The 22,184-nt window shown below is 45.1% G+C and overlaps 2 protein-coding genes across 10 annotated transcripts in view; one reads left to right on the forward strand and one right to left on the reverse strand.

The window, feature by feature from the left end:
* Positions 1 to 19,308, reverse strand: part of LOC139056000 (uncharacterized) — a 52,865-nt gene extending 33,557 nt beyond the window's left edge. For 5 of the 9 annotated variants that reach the window (XM_070533755.1, XM_070533753.1, XM_070533756.1 and 2 more), the window contains exons 1-4: positions 16,236 to 18,378; positions 14,019 to 14,141; positions 13,611 to 13,706; positions 11,846 to 12,135 (exon numbers count right to left, since the gene is read on the reverse strand). In XM_070533755.1, the coding sequence (XP_070389856.1) occupies positions 11,846 to 12,135; positions 13,611 to 13,692 (372 nt within the window). In that variant the 5' untranslated portion in view covers positions 13,693 to 13,706; positions 14,019 to 14,141; positions 16,236 to 18,378. Of the gene's footprint in view, positions 1 to 11,845; positions 12,136 to 13,610; positions 13,707 to 14,018; positions 14,142 to 16,235; positions 18,379 to 19,085 lie in introns of those variants that run through there. The other 4 variants (XR_011512084.1, XR_011512085.1, XR_011512083.1 and 1 more) reach the window with 4 other exon arrangements.
* LOC139055476 (uncharacterized) overlaps positions 1 to 22,184 on the forward strand; it is an 84,111-nt gene that overhangs the window by 46,614 nt on the left and 15,313 nt on the right. The gene's annotated exons all lie outside the window — the stretch shown is intronic.

Genomic DNA, 22,184 nt, shown 5'->3' on the forward strand with positions numbered 1-22,184 from the left:
GACGCGCCGTCGTGTTAGCAGCCATGAGCAATTTGTTTTTTGGAGGCCTGTTTCAGAGGGGGATGAAAGTAGCAGCAAACTTTTTCATAAGAAATACGCGCCTAACTATTTTTTTACGCATTAATGAATGGGCATATTTGAATAGAACAACACACCAGAGTAATAGGAATCATGATGACAGCTTCGCTGGGCAGTGTCTTTCTAACATCGGATAACATGTTGACGCCAATTACCAAATTTTTCTTCCACGTAAAATGCAATGCCTCTCATAGCTAAATACTAAAGGAATGTTAAGTGTTTAGCGAAGCATCACACACAACTTCGCGCGTTGAATTTGCAGATATTCTTTTTTTAGTCAAAATTTACCGATAGACACGGCGCATATATGCATTGCAAAACCTAGTAGACCCCTTTAACGCTGCTTAGCTTGCGATATCCAAGCCACAAAGTTTCTCGACTCACACGCTTTTGAAGAATAAACTGTGGTTAAGGTATGGCAGCTGAAAGAAGCCGACGTATTCTTCAATACGTGCGGCTCGAGCCACCCATACCCCAAGCATACACGAAGGGAACAAGCGCGCGCGGCAACCGAGCGAGCCAGAGCGAGCGGCGTCCTGGCCGTGACGTCACTCGCGAGAGGGCGCCACTCCTAATTGTCGCCGCTAATAGCTGCGCACAATCTTTGGAAGCGACCTTTTTTTGTTGTTGTTGTCGCCAGACGAAAATCGCTGTGTTACTTTTTTTTTTTACAGAGAAGATATGTTTATACTAAGGGTATGGTGGCTAGCATACACTCTTAAGCAAAATTACAGCCTTTTGCCATACAACGATAATTGTCATCTGCTTGCCCACATTTCCTTTCTTTAACGTCGCAAGCCCGGTACTTTTCAGTAACGAACGGCATGCGCGTTATCAGAATGAAATAGCATTCCCGACAGGAAAGTAACAGGCAATGCTATCATGCTGATAACGCGCGTGCCGTTCGTTACCGGGCTCGCAGCGTTAAATAAAAAAACGCATCAAGGCAGATGACGATTATCGTTGTGTGGCAGAAGGGGCACTCGAAAGGGTGTAAACTGTTCTTTGAGTGAATAATCATCACTCTTACTCTAAAAACAGTTGCGCCCTTTGGGGTGTATATTTGCCACACAACGATAATCGTCATCTGTCTTGTACGCATTTCCTTTCTTTAACGCAGCGAGCCCGGTACTTTCCAGTAACGAACGGCATGCACGTTATCAGCATGGCATAGCATTCCCAACAGGAAAGTAGCGGGCGCCGAGCTTTCAAGAAAGGAAACTCGGGCAAGACAGATGACGATTATCGTTGTGGGACAAGATAAGCCTCAAAGGGTGTAAATATTTCTACGCTCTACACTCTTAGAAAAATTTACACCCTTTGGGGCGTATCTTGTCCCACAACAATAATCGCCATCTGTCTTGCCCGCGTTTCCTTTCTTTAACGCTGCGAGCCCGGTACTTCCCACTCACGAATGGCATGCGCGTTATCAGTGTGACGCAGCATTCTCGACAGGAATGTAGCGAGTGCCGAGTTTTCAAGAAAGGAAACGCAAGCTAGGCAGATGACGATTATTGTTCTGGGACAAATATACACCTCAAAGGGTGCAACCTTTTTAAGAGTGTAAAAACTGTTTGTGCTTATTGTAAACTTCTGTGAAATTTGTTATATTTATATATGTATGTGTGTGTATGTATATATGTGTATATATGTATACATATATTGCTTTTGCATTCTTATTTATTTATTTATTTTACAATACTGCAGGCCATCGTCGGGCCCATGCAGGAGTGGTTACAACATAGAATACAGTACAAAAAAAAGAATAAAGTGAAACTAGTGTATCCAAAACAAAGAGCATTAGCACACGCAAAAATGAACATACTCAATAAATATATACACTGTTTAAATGAGCCGTCCGGGAAGCAGGAGAAACAGCGTTTACCATAAGAATGCATCTACAGAGGCTGCATATGAAATACAGGTAATATCACCATTCGAATTCCAGATTCTCAATACTGTCAATAATTGCGTTGGCAGATGGGCAATTTACGGCTCTAGAGGGTAGTATGTTCCAATGGGAAATGGCGTGTGGGAAAAAAGAGTACTTGCGAGTGTTATTATGGCTGGGATGGTGTCGTATTGATTTATTATGGTTGGTTCAGGTAGAAAGTCTGAATGGTGCTTGAATGTATGTTGCTTGTGGTATTCAATAGGAGCTGTGATAAAGTAAGTATAGAAATTTTAATCTGGAAATCATTCTACGTTGAGCCAGTGATTGAACGTTAGCCTTGACGCGCAGGTTCGTAATGCTCGTTTGACGTGAATATTGTGAATATATAAATCTCAATGCTAAGTTCTGTATGTGTTCTAGTTTCTCGGTTAAATACTTCTGGTGCGGGGCCCAAATAATGTCAGCATACTCTAAAGAGGGTCTAATGAGGGTTCTGTGTGCATTTAACACTAGGAGGTGTGTTTCTAACTTTTCTTCTCAAGAAATGTAGTTTACCTAGGGCCTTGTCATACATGTTATTTATATGAGTTTCCCAATCTAATTTCGTTGTAAGTGACCCCGAGATATGTGACCTCCTCATATTTTCTTAGTGATATATTGTTTATTGTGTATGTAAACTGAAGCGCATTTTTCTTGTGAGTGAAGGAGATACTGGTAGTTTTTGATGCATTCAGTTTCATCCCCCTGTAAAGGGGGTTTATTCGGCTCGTAGAGCAGCAGCGACAAACTCAGCACCAGCAGGTAGGGCGCAGCCAGCGAACGAACTGGGTACGTGCCACGCGATGGCAACGGGGCTTTTCAGCCTGCTGATCTTCTTCGTCACAATCACCCCCGGAATTGAAGAGTAGCCATCCTGGCGACCTAGGAAGAGGTGGGCAGATCGTAATACTGCTTCAGCCGGTCAATGTGCACAGTCTCTCGCCCCCGTAGTTCACTGGTGATGTTTGAGCAACTACGCGGTAGGGCCTGTGGTACTTCGGGAGGAGCTTGGACGAAAGGCCAGGAGCAGCAACAGGTGGGACCCAAAGCCACACGAGTGAGTCGATGGGGAAGGGGTGAGGGGAGGAATGAGGTCATGGCGTTCTTTTTGGCGGCACTGTTGAGCAGACGTCAACGAACGGGCCAGTTGGAGGCATTTCTCGCCGTGCTGAGCAACCGTAGAAACAGGTGAGCATTCAGCAGGGTCCGGCCGGTACGGGAGAACCATGTCAATGGTGCTGGAGGGATGGCGGCTGTAAAGCAGAAAAAATGATGAGAATCCGGTGGTGGCTTGAGAGGCAGTGTTATATGCGTAAGTGACGAACGGAAGTACAAGGTCCCAGTTGGAGTGGTCAGATGCAACATACATTGATAGCATGTCACCAAGAGTTCTGTTGAATCGTTCTATTAAGCCATTGGTCTGTGGATAATAAGCAGTAGTAGTGCGGTGAATAATTTGGCATTCTGATAAGAGTGACTGCAGGACATCTGAGACGAATACGCAGCCCCGATCGCTCAACAGTTCACGTGGTGCGCCATGGCGGAGAACAAAGTTGTTTAGAATGAATGAGGCGATGTTTTTTGCTGATGCGGCAGGCAAGGTGGCAGTTTCAGCATACCGTGTCAAATGATCTACGGCGACAACAATCCATCGGTTGCCAGCGCCAGTAGATGGAAGAGGCCCATAGATATCAATGCCGACACGGTCAAATGGCTGAGCTGGGCAGGGAAGTGGTTGGAGAGGTGCGGTGGAGAGATGCGGGACACATTTGCGTCGCTGGCAGGCAATGCAGGAGCGTAAATATTTGTGGACGAAGGTGTACATCCCTCGCTAATAATATTTTAGGCAAAGCCGTGTGTAAGTTTTTGACACTCCGCTGTGACCACACTGTGGGTCAGAATGAAAAGCGGAGCAGAACTCTTGTCGTAGGTGGCGAGGCACTACTAAAAGCCATTTGCGGCCGTCATTGTGGTAGTTGCGGCAGTATAAAAGTCCGTCCCGGATTGTGAAATGCTGCACCTCGGCGTAGCGCTCGAGGTGCCGCAGTTGCCGGAGGATTTGACAAAAAGTAGAACATCATGACGATCCTTGGGTCTTTTTGTTGCTCCGATGCCATGTCCAGGATGTCAAGTGGTGAGATGTCATGTCTGTCGGTAGAAGTGCTGCTGTCTGAAGTCACTGGGGAGCGCGAGAGGGCAACGGCGTCAGCGTGTTTGCGTCCAGAGCGATAGACGACACGGATATCAAATTCCTGGATTCGGAGGGCCCACCAAGTGAGGCGGCCCGACGGGTCTTTTAGGTTGGACAACCAGCAAAGAGCGTGATGATCCGTCACCATGTCAAAGCATCGACCGTAGAGATATGGACGAAATTTTTGAAGAGCCCATACAATAGCCAGGCACTCTTTTTCTGTTACTGAGTAATTGGCCTCAGGTTTCGTGAGGGCACGACTGGCATAGGCGACTACGTATTCGACATTAGTGTTCTTGCGTTGTGCGAGCACGGCACCAAGGCCAACACCACTGGCATCAGTGTGAAGTTCTGTAGGTGTGCTGGGATCAAAATGGCACAAGATTGGCGGAGACATGAGTAGGTGATTGTGATGAAGAAGATCGGCAGGCTGAAAAGCCCCATTGCCATCGCGTGGCACATACCCAGCACCTCCACCAATTGTAAAGGGGGTTTAATCGGCTCGTAGAGCAGCAGCGACAAACTCAGCACCAGCAGGTAGGGCGCAGCCAGCGAACGAACTGGGTACGTGCCATGCGATGGCGACGGGGCTTTTCAGCCTGCCGATCTTCTTCGTCACACCCCAAATGTTGCAGCAATTTTGTACAGCAGCTAACGAATCATTTAGTTTTACCTGATCCTCTCTGGTATTTGTAGCCAGGCCAGCAGTTGGGCGAACAACAACTTTATTGCGGTTGCGCAAGTTACATATATAGTGAAGCCTACGTGACGTAACAGATCACGGGATTACTGGTGCGCCGTGACGACTGCAGATTCAGCCGTGCTACATCTCCCCTTTACTGGAAGACAAATGAATGATGCCTTTCAGGCTGCGGGTATCGACAGGGCTTGTGGCGAGTCCTCGTGCTTCTCCGTAGCTCTTGGGACGAGTGGTCTTCTTTGGAACCTTCTCCAGGAGCCTCTGCTGGACTATCTTCGCGATGGATCGGAATGTCCCGCAGGTGTTCTCTTGTGCGTCTGATTTCTCGACCATCTTCCGTTCTCAGGATCGCTGAACGGGGCGTGTTGGCTGGCCTCAAAAGAATAGCAGGCGACCAGGTTCGCTGGAGGGTGTCGTATGTAGTGACTGGCTGACCTGGAGAGAGGGGTGGTAGGTGCCTTGTTCCACGGTTATAATAGACCTTCTGGCGTTGACGGATCTCCTGGAGCCGGCTGTGGATGGCTTTACTTGATACTGCCTCTGGTACTAGGTGGCTGGTGGGCACAGGCAGCAAGGTCCTGGTTTGCCGTCCCATGAGTCTCTGCACAGGCGACTTTAGAATGTCATCTCTGGGGGTGTCGCGCCATTCGAGCAACGCCATATGGAAGTCAACTCGGTTATGTGAACATTTCTTTAGAAGCTTTTTGGCCTCTTGTACTGCTCTTTCCGGCATACCATTAGAGCGGGGATGATACGGACTTGGCGTAACATGGGCAACGCCTAGCTGCTGCAGGAAATCTTTGAAAAGCCGGCTGTTAACGGTGGTCCGTTGTTACTGCAGAGCTTAAGCGGTAAGCCATGTGTGGAGAACAGCTCTGCGCATTATGATGCCAGAGCACTAGCAGTGCTTTGACGGAGTTCGCGGATCTCAAAAAAGAAAGAATAAAAGTCCACAATTATGGCAAATTCACGACCCTCATGAAAGAACAGGTCCATGCCAACGAATTCCCAAGGCAGCTTTGGGATGTCGTGGCAGTAAAGAGGCATTTTCGCGTTTCGCGGCTGGTATTTCTGGCAGACAGCGCAATTTTTGCAAAACTGCTCTATCTCATGTGACATATTTGGCCAGTACATGACGTCTCTTGCCCGTGCCTTCATCTTTTTCGCTCCCGGGTGTGCAGCGTGAAGCAGCAGCATAATTTCTCGCTTTTTTGAAGATGGTATGACTACCTTGTTGCTGCGAAAAACAAGGCCGTCTTGCATGTGCAGCTCTTCTTTGTAGGACCAGTACGGACGCACATTTTCGGGTACCTCGCTTCTTTCTGGCCAGCTTGTTTCGGCATAACCTCGAAGCTTGACGAGAGCAGGATCTTCATTGGTGGCCGCAAGAAGATCCCTCAGGTGCTGTTGCGAAGCTGAAATGTAATCAAGCACATTTACTTGAAATTGCTCAGCTTCTTCTTGCAAGAGTTGCTTGCTAGGGAATCTAGATAAGGCATCAGCCAAAAACAGCTCTTTCCCTGGCTTGTAGATCAGCTTAATAGGATATCGCTGCGAAGTCAAACGCATGCGCTGTAGGCAAAGTGGACACTGATGCAGTGGTTAGCAGAATATCATCACCAAGGGGCGGTGATCAGTTTCGACAGTTACGCTTTCCTGGCCGAAGATGTAATCATGAAACTTGATGCAGCCATGCACAATTGCCAATGTTTCTTTCTCAATTTGTGCGTAGCGTTGCTGCGTCTCTGTTAGTGAATGTGACGAGAAAGCGACGGGGCGGCCGTCTTGAATAAGCACTGCACCAACTCCCATTTGGCTCGCGTCAACCGAAAGGGTGACCCGCTTAGTTGCATCGAAAAAGAAAAGAATTGGTGCGTTAACTAAGCTCTCACGCAACATTTCATAGCTTCGTTGCTGAGCCTCGGTCCAAACTCAGGCAATGTCCTTGCGCAACAATGTTCTCAGTGGTGCAGTCACGACGGACATGTTAGGGATGAAACGTTGTACATAATTCATCACGCCTAGAAAGACTTCGAGTTCCTTACTGCTCTTTGGTTCTTTCATTTCCAGTATGTCGTTCACTCGACCAGGGTCCAGGCGGAGGCCTTCTGTGCTATGGATGTGCTCTAGGTAGCGGACTTCGGTCTGCAAAAAGGTGCATTTCTTGAGGTTTCGCTTGAGGTTGTTTTCGAGACAGCGTGCCAACAAAAGCAACAGGTGGTGGTCATGCTCCTCCTTCGTGCGGCCCCAAAGTAGTATGTCATCCATTACCACGGCTACGCACGGTAAGCCTTCCAACAAGCAATGCATAGCTGCCTGGAAGATTTCTGGAGCTGACGCAATGCCGAAGGGCATTCAAAGAAATCGATATCGCCCATACGGCATGCTCATTGTACATAGTTTAGAGCTTGATTCAGAAAGTTTAATTTGCCAAAATCCTGACGCTACGTCGAGTGCTGAGAAGAACTTAGCACCGGACAGTTGCGAGGCTGCGTCCTCTAGGGTTGGAATTGGGTAATGCTCGCGCAGCAGCACTTTATTAAGCGCTGTAGGGTCTAGGCAAATTCTAACCTTGTCCTTCTTAACAACTGTAACCATATGGCTAGACCACTCCGTAGGCTCGGTTACCTTTGTTGACGCCTTGTGCTTCCATACGCTGTAGCTCGGCCGTGACTCTGTCCTGAAGAGCAACAGGAACTCTTCTTGCTGGAACGACGACGCCCACCGAGCCTGGCTTGAGCTTCATGTTGTACTCGAAATCCTTTAGCTGCCCGAGTCCCTCGAAGACCTCTGCAAAAGGCTGCGCTGGTGGGTACAGTTCATGCTGTATGTTTTGCATCCGGTATATGAAGCCGAGGCTTTCAGCTGCTGCACTACTTAAAGTGGCAGGGACGTCTTGTTTGACAATAAAAACGTTGGTTCCTTGCTTCTGTCATTTGCTGAAAGTATCAATTGGACTTTCGCATGCGCGGCTGTTGTGTGGCCAAAAAATGCTGCGAGCTTGACATTGCAGGCTTGTTGAGGCTTTTTTGGCAGCTTTGCAACGTCGCTTCTTGAAATGACACAACCATTGGCGCCTGTGTCTAGCTTGCACGTGATGGGATGGCCCTCAGTGTAGACCGTTGCGCTCCAGTGATCGGTGGTTATCGCACCAATAGTCAACGTTTGCAAAAAAAATTCGTCTTCGGCTTGTAACCCTCGCATTTGTTGGTTGGCACTGCGCGGAAAGTTCGACAACTTGCGTGCTCGAGCGAAATGGTTCAGCTTTCCGCACTTCCTGCATGTTCTTCCTTTTGCAGGGCGCGTGTCACTGCGGTGCATTTGACCCCCACATTTGTAGCAAACGTTTTTTCTTGTTGCTACCGCGTTTACTATGGTGCCTTCACTGGCGCCTGTAGCTTCGCTTATCTCACGAAAGTGCTCTTTGCCTTGTTCTTGCGCGCGGCAAATGTTGACTGTCTTTTGGTACGTCGGGTTTTCCGCGATCAGTCTTGGCTGTAGGCTCTTATCCTGAGTGCCCAAAATGATTCCGCTATGCAACATGCGGCCTTCAAGGTCCCCAAATTCACAGTTCTTCGCTAATACACGCAGTTCTGTTAGCCACTTGTTAAACGTCTCGCCTTCTTTTTGGTTCCTTGAACCGAAACAAAATTCTTGGAATGTTAAGTTCGTTGCAGGCTTGTAATGATCCTCAAGTTTCTTAATCAGAACTTCAACGTCATTCCTGTTTTCTGCTTCATCGAACTTGAAGGTACTGTACGACTTCCTAGCCTCTTCACCTATGGTAACTAGCAACGTGGCTGCTTGAACGTCTTTTGGCTGCTTGTTCAATTGCGTAGCAGTGGAAAACAGCAGAAACTCACTTTTCCAAGTTTTCCAGGCAATCCAAGGGTCGTGCGATGGATCCATAGGCTTCGGGGGCGGTAGTAGCGCGGACACCATCGACATATTGGCTGGGTTTCGCTGCCTTCATGTAGCCAGGCCAGCAGTTGGGCGAACAACAACTTTATTACGGTTGCACAGATCACGGGATTACTGGTGCGCCGTGACGACCGCAGATTCAGCCGTGCTACAGTATTCACTGTTGTGTACACTACGCGTTAATCGGCGAATAGGCGCATTTGAATAGGCGGCTGAACGCATCAACGAATATCATTGATGTAGATCAGAAATAGGAGGGGCGCAAGAACTGAGCCTTGTGGAACACCAGAAAAAAACGTTGATGTAATCAGATGTAATATCATTCACAGCTGGGCATTGCTTTCGGTTTTCGAGATAGTTCTTGATTCACGATACTGTTTTCTCGTGTACACCAATGGCAATTAGTTTAGTAATAAGATCTGGATGAGGAATAACATCAAAGGCCTTTGAAATATCTAAGAAAATGGCAACTATTTGGCTTCTGTTATTTATTGATGTAGCTACATCATGGGTTAACTCAGCTGAATAATAGTACTTAGACTTGAACAGAATCCATGTTGCCAGCTGTATTGTAGGTTATTATTCTCTAAGTGCAATATTATGGCCTTATAAATAATATGTACGAACAATTTACTGGATGTACATGTTAATGAAACAGGTCTATAGTTACGTCGAGTTTAGAGCCAGATTTGTGCACAGGTATTACTTTGGCCCTTCGCCAGTCATCAGGTATCACTGAAGTTTCCAAAGATCGCCTGTAAATTACGTGTAAGTATTTTGACGTCCAAACTGCATGTTGTTGCAAAAATGCATTTGATATAAGATCACGGCCACAGGGTTTCTTTACATCCAGATTTTGTAAGAGTCGAAAAATTCCTTGTTGGTCGATATCTCTTTCAGGCATTGGATTCTCGAACTGATACTGTGGAGAGGGACAGTTAAAGGTAGTTCTGTTAAATACAGATTGAAAAAATTCATAAAATTTGCTTGCTATGACGTCAGGCTGAAGAACTGTCCCGTTCGAAACAGTAATCTGCGATACGGTGTGCCGCTCCCTCGATAGGTAGCGCCAGAATTTTTGTGGTTTGTTCGTCAGGTAAGAAGGCAGAGTAACAGTGAAAAAATGCTCCTTGGCCATATGGATCTTATATTGTAATAAGCGTACGAGATCTTGAAGGTCACGTGTGGTTTTCTTTCTGCGCTTCCTTTTAATTTTTCGTTTTAAATGTATTATTTCACGCGATACGCAAGGATGTTCTCTGTTCACTCGTTTATTTCTAGAGGGAATGTAGTTTTCTTCACAAAAGTGCACAATACGCTTAAAACGTAACCATAATTAATTTACATCATGAAGTAATGAAAACTGCAGAAAGCAGGCGTTTAAATATTCTGAGATAGCATTGTCATCCGCTCTTGAGTAATCCCTGATAACAGCAATCGATGGCTTAACGCGTTCACGGTTTCCTAAAATTGGACAGGAGAATACAGTCATTTTATGGTCCGAAATGCTATTTTCAACGTTTAATGTGTTATTTTGAAATAGACTGCTTACGAACATCAGATCAAGCACAAAACATGACCGACCAGCTATTCTAGTCGGTTCGGAAACTAGCTGGTCTAGAGAAAAGGTAAATGACATGAACAATAGAGATTCAGCACTTTTTGCGTCACAGCTGTTGTGCGAAAGATTAGACCAATTGATTCCTGGGAAATTGAAATCACCTGTGATGATAATATTGGAACGTGAATTAGTGTGTTGTGCAATGTAAGTGTGCATAACGTCTAGGTATACAGGGGGCGCATTCGGAGGTCGATATAGGCCACCAAGAAATATGCTTTTTCCATTAAATGTAAGTTTACACCATACGCTTTCATGGTCAGGTATGCTCTTTAAAACTGTGAATTTTATGTTAGATTTAATTGCGACAGCAACACCCCCCCCCCCCCGCGATTCTCTGTCTTTCCGTATGAGCCGATAAGGTGGAAACACTTCGGAATCCTGGACGCTTTCGTGAAGCCAGGTTTCCGTGATGACTATAACGTGTGGTTGATGGGCTGCAACTATGCTTTCAAGTAGGCTGAACTTATTGACTACACTGCGCGCATTTTGTCACGTGCAATCGCGAGCTGCTGAGCCAGCGTGTGCAGAAGTTATCGGTTTAGATAGTTCAATTCTTCTGTCCTCACACTCATTCCATATGAAGGTTTTGCCATTTATTTTTAGTTTATCAAATGCCAGAGATACCTTTGCCCCTTTCGCCTTGTCACTTACTGCAGAACGCCATAATTTAGCAAGTGTGTCACGTACTTTCTTTGAGAAATCTTCGGATATTGAAATCTGGGTGTTTTTCAGCTTGAAGCAGCTTGATAATATTTTGCTTTTCTCAACGAAGTTGAATAGCCTGATAATAACGGGGCGTGTCCTTTGGCTTTGCTTTGTACCGATTCTGTGAACTCGTTCTATTGAGTTAACTTCTATTCCTAGGATCTTCCTAAATATACCGTCTCGCACTTCTTCTTCAAGTGTTTTAACATCTTCAGCAGAGCTCTCTCTTAATCCATAAATTACTAGGTTATTCCGCCTACTTCTATTTTCTAGATCATCGACCTTCGATGCCAGAAATTCTACTTGCGTCATGGTAGATTTACAAGATTCCTCGCAGTGTACTATCTTGTCTTCGCATTCTTTCCATAATCTCCTTTCATTCTCAATAACTGTCATTCTTTCTTGAAAATCTGCAACTATTGTCTCCACATGCTTGATATTTAACGACAGTTGTTTCAGTGTTTTGTTCGTTTCCTTTTGTTCTCTTAGAATGCGTTTCATTCGTTCCCGTTGCGAACATTCATCTGAATCAGAGTCAGGGCCTGGATTTTGTTCAACGTCTCCGAATATTAGTAACATTAAGCAGACAACATTAAAACAATCCCGCAAAATAGCAACACAGCATTGTGGACTTGGGAGCACCGTTAACGTTATGTCATTGTCTTTAGTTGAAGAGACTAAATGCTGGTCACTAACCTGTGCGATCAGAAAAAATTTGATCAGCATCCGTACTCGTTCAGTGCTTCTAAGTCCACTGAAGGTAACGTCGAAAAGGCTGCTGCTTTTATCCGGGTGCCATGGTGTCTCCGTCGACGTCACCGTGCTGGTCAGGTGGTCCCAGTGCAGTGCACGTGGTACAGCTTCCTGCGACTTGTTTCGTCCGATGAAGCCAGCAGGGCAGACAGCCAGAGGTAGCAGTAGATAGGCCTGATGCAGTGCATGCTCAGACCCTGCGTCGACGAATCTGGTCCTCGACAGCACGATCTCTGCGATCAGAAAAAATTTGATCAGCATCCGCGCTCGTTTGGTGCTTCCAAGTCCACTATGATATATGCAACTGAGCCTGTGTTAAATAATAATATGCAAGATAACAGATCATAATTGTATACTGGGAGTCATTTGACACAACTGTATTACAACTAGTTTCCATGTAATAACATGAAAATTTCTGTATGTATTTGCGCTTAAAAACTCTTATATCCACACTTTATCCGCAATTGTATTCCTACACCAGCCGCTTCCGTGCCTGTCTGGGAGACCGGAACTTTGTCAAGCCGAAGAGAATTCAGTTTTATCCCAGCTCTCCCTTTTTCACCTTGTATCCAGTGGTGAAAATAAAAATGATGATGATGATGATGTAGCAGAATATGTTCACAGAAGTGAAATGCCACTGTACTGAAGTTTGTTAAACTGAAAGGCATTTGCATTGGGTTGAATGGCGTTTCGATGGGGGATATAAAAAACTTCGTACAGCTGACTAATTTGTTCAAGTGACGTTCAAGTGGTAGTTTACTGTATATTGGTTTTCTTGGATAAAAAATTTAGTTGGAAACAGTGCCTTGTATGTCCTCATTTTTTCTTAAACATTGCTCGATGAACAAGAGGTGCAAAAAGAGACCTTTCTATTTTGTCTCTTCCGACCTAACTGGCATTTGGCGAATACCTCTTGCGTGCGAGAGAAAGTGGGGTGGGGGGGGGGGGTATAATGGAAAAAGTTTGGCAGTGTCTGGCTCTTCCTGGGGTGGTGTTAGAGGTGTGTATGAACCACTGCTTAGATAAATCGAACTCAGTACCCTTTTCTCAGTACAAGCATTTAACTTGTTATTCCAGCAGTTTAAAAAATGCCTGCATAGGCCCTATATCACAATATGTCCCAAGCCTCCTATTTTTTTTTATTTAAGAGGACTTGAAAGCATTTGAACTTCAATAGCAAGGGATTGTTGTTATCAAGACTCCACAAAATGATGCAAAAAGAGCTGTTCTGCCATGAACAATTTCCAATATTTTAATTCTGAGAAGCGGTTATTAGGTTTTGAGGAGAAAGTTTGTTGAATGTATGTTCCAGCTTGTAAACCGCGCACAAACTATTTGAGGGCGGTAAGAAGATTTTTTATTGTTTAATATCAAGAGTTGACGAACAGCCACAGTTCAGCAATGTCATGTGTTTTCTCATTTTGAAGAGCAAAAATTATTTCAACATATCTGAGCTATCAACCCTACAATAGTCATGACATTAGCCATTAATCAAGTGGGGGACCAAGATTACAATTTTTATCCTGTTGGTCTAATAGGGCGATGGTTCATCTCAATATCCCCACTCACCAAAGGGTTACAGGATTGGGACACCACCTGGGCAACAAGTAGGAATAAAATTAAGGCACCGACTATGTGGGCAATGAAGCTATGAAGCAATGAAGGGATGGTCAGAACATATGCAGTAAGCATTATCATGGTACCACACCTATTGGTGCTGCTGCTGTCTTGCCCGCTGAAGAGGGGCAATCCAGTGGTGATAGTTTTGTGGACAGTGCCATCGACATCATGATGATTTAAAAGTCTGAAATGGTATCATTATGTACATTATTCACATAGCCCAGTGGGTCACTGGACAAACTATGACTGTTTCCCAAACAGAAGATAAATCAGTCCATGCTTGCATGGAGGAAAAATTGCACAAGCTTAGCAAGAGTCAATGACACGAATGCAGGGAAGTGAAACACTGTGGCAACAACAAGGCAAAGAAAAAGAACTGCACAAAGCACAGAGATCTAAGCATCGTGCCAGTGCTGCTAGAGGATTGCTCACTCAATATGAAAGTTCAGTTCCAATCATGCATACTACCTCTTGGTTTAGCTTAAGGATTGCTTACCTCAACAAAATAATGCCTCTTGTCACTCTCAGTTGTCCCCATGAGTTTAAAGCAGTCTTTCACAACCTAGGCTGAGAACACTCCCAGGAAATGTTGTATCCTGTACACAAGCCATGCAAGTTCCTGTAATATTTAAAGGATCCACATCTCACAGTATAACACAAGGTTGTGAAGAAGACAAAGGCATATTGAAATGAGCATGACAGCTCACTGCCTACTGGCAAAGGCTTTGCAAAATGTTTACAGCAATAATGCATTGTGGTGCCTCAGAACCACTGGGATTAGCAAGATTCCACTGTAAGTGGAATGAGAAAATACTGCGTTCTAATTGACTTACAGTGCAGTGTTAAGCACGACAGCAGCACTGCATTAAAGCATCAATGTTCTAATCGATTTTCCTCAAACATGTTATGGTACGACTTTTAGTGACTAAGCAGCATTTGTACAAAGGCACCAAGCTGGTTTGCTTCAAGAAGTGTCTTCTGATCTATACTTTGAGAAAAAATGTTGCACTTATTGCTGGTTCTTTGGCATGCAAGTCTTAAAAAAAATGCATGCATCTTACTCAGTAACAGAAACTTAGCAAGTGGACCTACTTGGCTTGGACCTTCAGGGTGACAGATAGATGGGCATTGACATGTACAGTCAAAGACATAAGAAAGTGCCTGGGACCTCCAAAATCATTCGTAATACCGGTCACTTCGTTGTAAAGATTGTACACCACACCGCCGCCAACAATTGAGCTGGCTGGACATGTTAAAGTAGAGAGAACCCTTATTCTATGAATTAAGGGACACTTAGTGAAATAGGTCACTAGTATTTTTGTTTATATAGTTTGTGTGGCTGAATGTGCAATTAACATGTCACTAACCTTGCTCAAGTTTAATGTTATTGACGCATGCACAGCAGGAGTTGAATGACGATGACTCGCCTTCCCTTTCTTCTTTTTCTCTCTTTATGCCCATTGCGAATTGTATATATTTGTGCACGCTTCAATAAAGGTGTTGTCGGCAGTCAGTGCTCGTTCTGTGTCCTTCCTTGTCCGTGTTTTTTGGTGCTGTTTTAAATATGAAACATCTTTAGTGGCTTTCTTGATGACCGACGCCGGAGTTCTACGGCAGACATCCGTTATCCTTGCCTTGAACTAATCTGACTCTTTAGGCTTGTAGCGCAGCTCGGAAGAGCAAAAAAGGAATAGGGTAGGGGTAATCAAAGGGAACGGGAAACAAGGGAACGGGAAGCCTAAACAGTCATGACATACCAACTCGCCCAAACTGCCACGCTTTTGATCTGACTCTGTCTCAATTACGTAAGCAAGATCATTCACATAAATAACCCCAAAGAAAGAAATCGAGTGGAGAGAGGTCACATGACCTAGCGGGCCAATTCACAGGCCTGTGCCTTCCAATCTATTGCGCATTGAAAGTCGCATCCAGCCAGTTTTGTGCTTGGCTGCTGCTGTGTGCGGGTGCCCTATCTGCTGATACCACAGAAGCGGAAGAGGTGACAGCGGGACTTCACAGAGAAACTCATCCACCACTCCTTCAAGGATTTTGTTGATGTAACACTGTCCAGTGAGTATGCGATCGAAGAAGGTGGGACCGATTATAGCACCAGCATAAATTCTGAATCACAATTTGGGCAACTGCTGGTACTGGTGCCTATTGCACTTCACACAGCGTGGATTGGAGTCCCTCCACTAGTGCGCATTATGCAAATGTACCTAGGCGTTTCGGCGAAAATTGGCTTCATCTGTGCACATGATGTTGCTCAGAAGGTATGATGACTCATGGGCTTTTGCGAGAAATTTAAACGATTCTACAGGTCCTTATCTTCCAAGCATTGTTGCTGGTTAAGGTGGAACGGGTGAAAGGCTGTCATTTAGAATTCTCCAAACTGACTTGGAAATTGGTACCTGGGCGGCCACGTTCTGCATGCTAGCATGAGGATTTGAGGCCATAAATGCTAGAACATCCCTGCGTAGGCTAGGACTCAAACATGGAGTCCTCCGCTGGTTTGTTGAAGCTGCCGGTTTGTCTCAAGTTTTCACAATTTCTGATGATAGTCGATGCATTTGGTCTACCGCCACACTTCCATTAGTGATATACATATTTGTAGTCTTCCTCTTGTTGCCATTTGCAGATGCCAAGGCGAGGATCATGCTTACCGGGTGCTCATTAGAGAAACACATGGCAAATGGGATGGAACAAAACGTACCTTTAAATCTTTGCACTGACGTCAATTCACTTTTGTGGAGACAGGTCCTGTAGCAAAAAAAAAAAACATCCGTGCACTTTATCTACGCTAAAACAACAGCTATCACAACTATTTTCCAGGTAACACCAAACGAGACGTGTTACTTCGGCAGGAATACGGCAGATAAGGCATTAGGTCGATCACAATGTTTTTCTTTATTTCCTTTATTTCGTCCTGGATTACTCAGAGGGAGCATGTTCGAGGGCGCTGCTTTATGATGCGAGTGGGAGCACAGTCATGTGGTATTCTCCATATTTCACAGGGTTTATTTATCTATCATAAAAAATTAGTACACAATTAGTATGTCGCTGAAAATATCGCAGTTAGATGTCCCTTGGCTGTGCCTTTAGATGCCTCATTTATCATTTGATAATTAGGATAGTACATGTCGGCTTAGATAACTAATTAAATGACCAAATTAAATCTGGAACGAAAAAATTACTGGCAGCTACTGCAATGTACTGCAAACAATATGCGCTAGGTTTTCTTCGAGTAACGCATTGCTCTCTTTTTAAATCTTGGTGCATTATAATTAATTGGGACACTCTGTATATATTTACGTTTGCATGTAAGTGACAATGTTCCCATACGTAATAAATGTTGTAAGTTATTAGAAATGTTCTCTTTTTCATGAGTCGTTGACATTGCTTACTGTAAAGAGAAGCAACACCGAGACACACAACATTCACATGCATTTCATACGCCGTGGATAAAAGAGTCTGCTGACGGGGTCAGTGAAGTTTATAGGTTTCATTAATGATCAAAAAAGCATGCAAAACAATTTGAAGCGTCGTGAGCTTACAACAACATATTCATTCTCTAGACATAGGCTATCCATACCTTTAGAAATAATTCTTAATTGGCTGCCTCCATCTCTTTCAAAAATATTATAAACTTTGTCCTGTGTATATATTTAAATATATTGCATATGTGCATGGTGTTTACAGTGGAACTTTAAAATAATGTTGAAGTGAGAAAGTATGGATAAGGCAGCCACCGCGAGTGCTTCTGATGGGCCTGTCCCCCTATTGTCAGGATTTGAAGAAATAAAGTGACCCGCCGTGGTTGCTTTGTGGCTATGGTGTTGGGCTGCTAAGCTCGAGATTGCCACATCTAATCCCGGCCACGACGGCCGCATTTCGATGGGGGCGAAATGTGAAAACACCAATGTACTTAGATTTAGGTACATGTTAAAGAGCCCCCCGTGGTCCAAGTTTCCAGAGTCCCCCACTATGGGGTGCCTCACAATGAGATCGTGGTTTCGGCACATAAAACCACATAATTTAATATTCTTTTTTGCAGAAATAATCGAAAATATTAATTAAAAGCCATTCAAGTCCGCGCCAACAAGGATGCAGTAAGCTATTAGCCTCAGTAAAATTTCAAGGGAAAAAGTCGAGGAAAGTGAAAAGAAACCTCAAATGATGTGGGTGACAAAGCACTGGTATTGGCACTTTAAGTGTGTGTGTGGGGGGGAAGGGGGAGGGAGGCTTCGGCTTTGCCTAGGGTGAGGGGCTCATTAAAATTGAAATGCACATTATTGCAAGGACCTGAACTTTAATCAAAGTGGTGACAATAGTGGTCAAAGTTTTCTTATTATTTGTACTAATGCAATGTGAAGATGGGGATCATGATCCCGGCAACGAAAAATGAAAATTAATATGACAGCGGTCGTTGTCAGCTTAAAGAACTGGGTGGACAGACAGACATGGGAAACCAGCACTTAAGTGGTGTCGGAGCAAAGCTGGAACTTATGGCTGAGCCAAGTCACTTATAAGGGCTGTGGCGCAAACGATAGCTGCGCGCGGGTATGATATACTAGAAATCATCAAGCAGTATCTGCCACATGGTGTTAGCGCATGCTGCCTGCACTGATAGATCTCCCACCGAGCTCCTACATCTATACGAATACACAGCTACAAAATGCATGCCGAGATGCAGGATCCGTCCAGTAAAGAGAACAAATTCGCCAGTCGCTTAATATGATATTGACCGACACCTACAGAAGTCACTTAATCATTTAAATAATTAGGTGAGAATGACTTGGTTCGACAGGCAAGGTTCTGACTGGTGTTGTATAAGTCGCAGGTCGCTTTTTAAGTCGCGACGATAGATTGGATTTTTTACAAGCACACTAAGCTGGAAGCAGGATGGTCCGTAGATTGGAGTGGCGGAGGCCTAAGCGTGCTGGACTTAAAATAAATATTATTACGTCCAGCCGCCAACTTGTGACGCCAAGACTTCTGCAATAGCAGTCAGAAGTTTGCCGTTTAACATACTAAGGCAGCAGCGGAAGCGGACGAAGACACAGAAACGTGAAAAAAAAGACCCCACGCTACAAGTTAGTAGTATTTTAAAGTTTAAATGATGGCAATTGAATAACGCGCAACTGAGCCCTCTCGAAGTGTTCGACGCATGGAAAAATTCGCGAGGACGGTAAGATACCAGTGTGACAGAGGCACAAGCAAGGAACGAAAACGCACACACAGGGCAAACTGAAGATGCTATATATGTAATATATGCTATATCTATCAAGTGACTAGTGCCATGCTCTAATCTTCAAAGGTCGCAATGCTTTCGCAATGACATTGTTGACAGTGTGCGCTGTGTGTGTATCTTGTGTTCTGGCTCACTGCTGATCGCGATCACGCCCGATCCTGATCGAATTTCGCGGTCGTGATTGCCTCCTTTGGACAAAATGAGCGAGAGACCCAATCACAGTCGAGAATTTCGATCCGGATCGGTGCCGATCGCGATCAGAAGTATACGTGTGACACTGGTAGTGACAGGGCAACGCCATATCATACTCGCCTTCACGGGAGACCACTGACGAAACGACAACAATCGTTCGCGCCAGTACACTGTGCCAGCAACACCCAAGGAGACGCACGAGGAAAACTTGTACACGACGCACGGATCGCCAGCCGACATATGGCAAAATGCCGCCACGCCAGGCACGCCTAGGGACAGAACGAGCAAAGAAATTGCTCCTCCGTGGTACCTAGGCAAAGGGAGAAATTTCAGGCGCAAACGCCCCCAGATTTTCTCTCTCGCACCCACTGAAACGACTGGCCAATCCCGTGAACTGGCGTTTCCTCTAATGACCGTCTCGTGCCACCATACTCCCGCTTTCGCTCTGCTGTCGGCTCTGTCTTGGCTCTGTTTCTGGCCGCGCGTTTGCGTTTTGCGCAGAAAAGCCGTAGCGCCGTCTGCGGACGCCGTTCTACTCACCGATGGCGCGACGTCACTATGAGACCATGATGTCAGTTCTCCTCGATCGGAGGGCGGGCGATTTGAACTGCGCTAGAGGTACGCGGACGCTTCAGAACGCATTTTCTCTTAAAATAAGTCTCTCCTTGCCACGAAACAAGCGTTTCGAGGTTTCTGTGATGGTATTTCAACAGTCCACGTTGACTTAATAGTAACCTTTAGTGTCCCTTTAAAAGCGAATAGACCCACATATGAGACGCGCGGCTATGAACAATGACTCATACCCTCAATGATGGCTGCCCGGCCGCGCCCAAGGGCTGAACTGAGTGATTGCAATATGCAACGCATAAAAAAAGTTACGGCAGTTAAGCCGACACCTTTGTTCACATTTACTGCTGCGTAAGTTACGGGTTTTACAACAGGCCAATCAAATTTGGAGCTGAAGAGTCGACGTCACCAGCGGTCCAATATGGCTCCTGTCAACATGCGAGTGCTGGCCGAGAGAGAAGAAATTCACGCTCAAATCAAATTTATAGTCATGTATTCAATCACACAAAGACGACGAAGGCGATGCAGAAGGGTTTGGGAGCGGCAAGCATTTCTTGACAGGGCCGTGGAGGGCGATTTTCACAACCTTTTCGCCAAGCTCCGAGTTGGTGACGTTGTGATGTTTCATAACTTCATGCGCATGTCGCCCCAACAGTTCCGCTTCCTTGAAAACCTAGTGAGACCACTCATCGAAGTTCGGAGCACGCATCTGCTGCCATCGATTTCCTCGGCGGATAAACCAGATGAACTGAAAACAGTCTCGCAGGGCGCACTGCACAAATTTTCACGAACACATTCAACCTAATCGTGCGCACGGAATGGCGGAATGGCACTTCCCGCGCCCGGAGCTGTCTGCAGACGGGAGGACGGAAGTGTCGACACCGGTTGTTGAAAACTGAAAGCTTATCGGTCATTGGCTGTGTCGCAACGGTCGTAATATCACAGTCGTAAATGTTGCCGACCCTTTAACACTCTCACCCGCGATTTTAACGTAAATTGCGCACGTTGGTACCTTTACGTTCGCAGTCTGAACTAGACGCATGCGCTTGTTGCCCTTCCTCTTACGCATGTTACGAAAAATCGGCGCCTTACGAACGTAGTCTGAACATAGCATAAGGCTGAGCGCTTTTCAGTGGCGTAGCCAAGGGGTGGCAAACAAGGCGTTGACAAGCAAAACAATAGAACGCTTGAGGGGGCGTATGTAGGCGGGCGAACCTTACGATTGCGCCTTCTTGCAGACTTCAAGAGCTGCATAGCATTGCAATTGATAGCGACGTGAGCACCCTTTTATCTAGCTAAAGCTGAAATGGAAGTATTTATTGTTAATGATAAGGCAAAAGGAGAGTTGTCTTCTTTTTTGCTCGCTAGACGTATATGAAATTAGAATTGTTTTTTTTGTTCTTGTTGAATGAAATCAAGTTGCTTCCTTTTAATAGAAAAAAATTCTTACTCAATGTTTCTTCTCTCCACATAGTCGAGCTTCAAACGCTGCTCCCATTACTGCCCTTGCTGTGACAATTGGTTTCGCCCGAAGCTTCGCGACCCATTTGGATCAACCTTTTAGGCATGACTGCATACGCGACGATGTCTTTAGCTCGGGTGCTCGTATCTAAATACATGTAGAAGGAGAATTCGTTTTTCTCGGCAACCAATGCACCAAATTTGACGAGGTTTGTTGCATTTAAAAGAAAAACTTAAATTCTAGTCACTGGTGTTTCGAATTTTTCATTTAGGTCGTCAATTGTTTATTAAAAATTTACCAAGATCGCAAATTTTCAGAAATCTAAACTATCAAGTTTAAAACTATGTAACTTAGCAATGAAAAATTATATCATAATTCTGTGAATTGCACCTAATAGTACATATACAGCAGACAAAATTCTATGTTACACGTGAATCTCAAGAAATTTAGCATTATGGAAGTACGGCTTTCGCGGAATCCTTGTACACAACGTAACCAATTCACGTAATATACGAACTGACACACCAAATTTATCCGCTTTGACTGTTATAATAGATGCCGTTTATTGAACAGTGACATGTGTGCTTGATGCAGAGCTATTAGTTTGTAAACTTTGTGCTTCTTTTCTTTTTTTGAACTTTCGAGTTTTCCAAATATTTAAACACTGTTCAGGCCCTAAAAAGAAATTCCGCTTCCAACAGACACTAGAATTTGACTTTCTCTGTCAAATGCAACAAATTTAATTAAAAGCGATCGCGGGGTTATCACAGAAAAGAGTTTCTGCGTTCTACATGTACATGAATAGGCCGCGTCGGAGTTAAGCGCGAGCTAAAGCTTCCGCTTAAAGGGGCACTGAACCACCCCTCGGGCTTGGTGAAATAACATAGTCCGCGGGTAGCATGCGCTGTTGTGAACATCTCAGACAAGTTCTGGTGTCACATGCGGTCCGTGGAGTTCGCAAGCGGAGCGCGCAGTCACCTTTTTCCCAAATGCTCTCGTTTCAAAAACCCCATGATCCTCGCTCTTTTCTGTGTGTTTTATTTCGCCATAAAGCACACTTCAAATGCGCGGCTGCTATGGGGAACCAGCGCTGGAGTTTTCACGACACCTACAGCGCCGCCCTGGCGGTCAGAACGTGCACAACTCAGCCGCTCCCACGGACAAAAATTGCTACTGGTAGTGGCCTTGCG

Source organism: Dermacentor albipictus, chromosome 2 (genome assembly GCF_038994185.2).
Source record: "Dermacentor albipictus isolate Rhodes 1998 colony chromosome 2, USDA_Dalb.pri_finalv2, whole genome shotgun sequence".
In the NCBI taxonomy this organism is placed as follows: Eukaryota; Metazoa; Arthropoda; class Arachnida; order Ixodida; family Ixodidae; genus Dermacentor; species Dermacentor albipictus.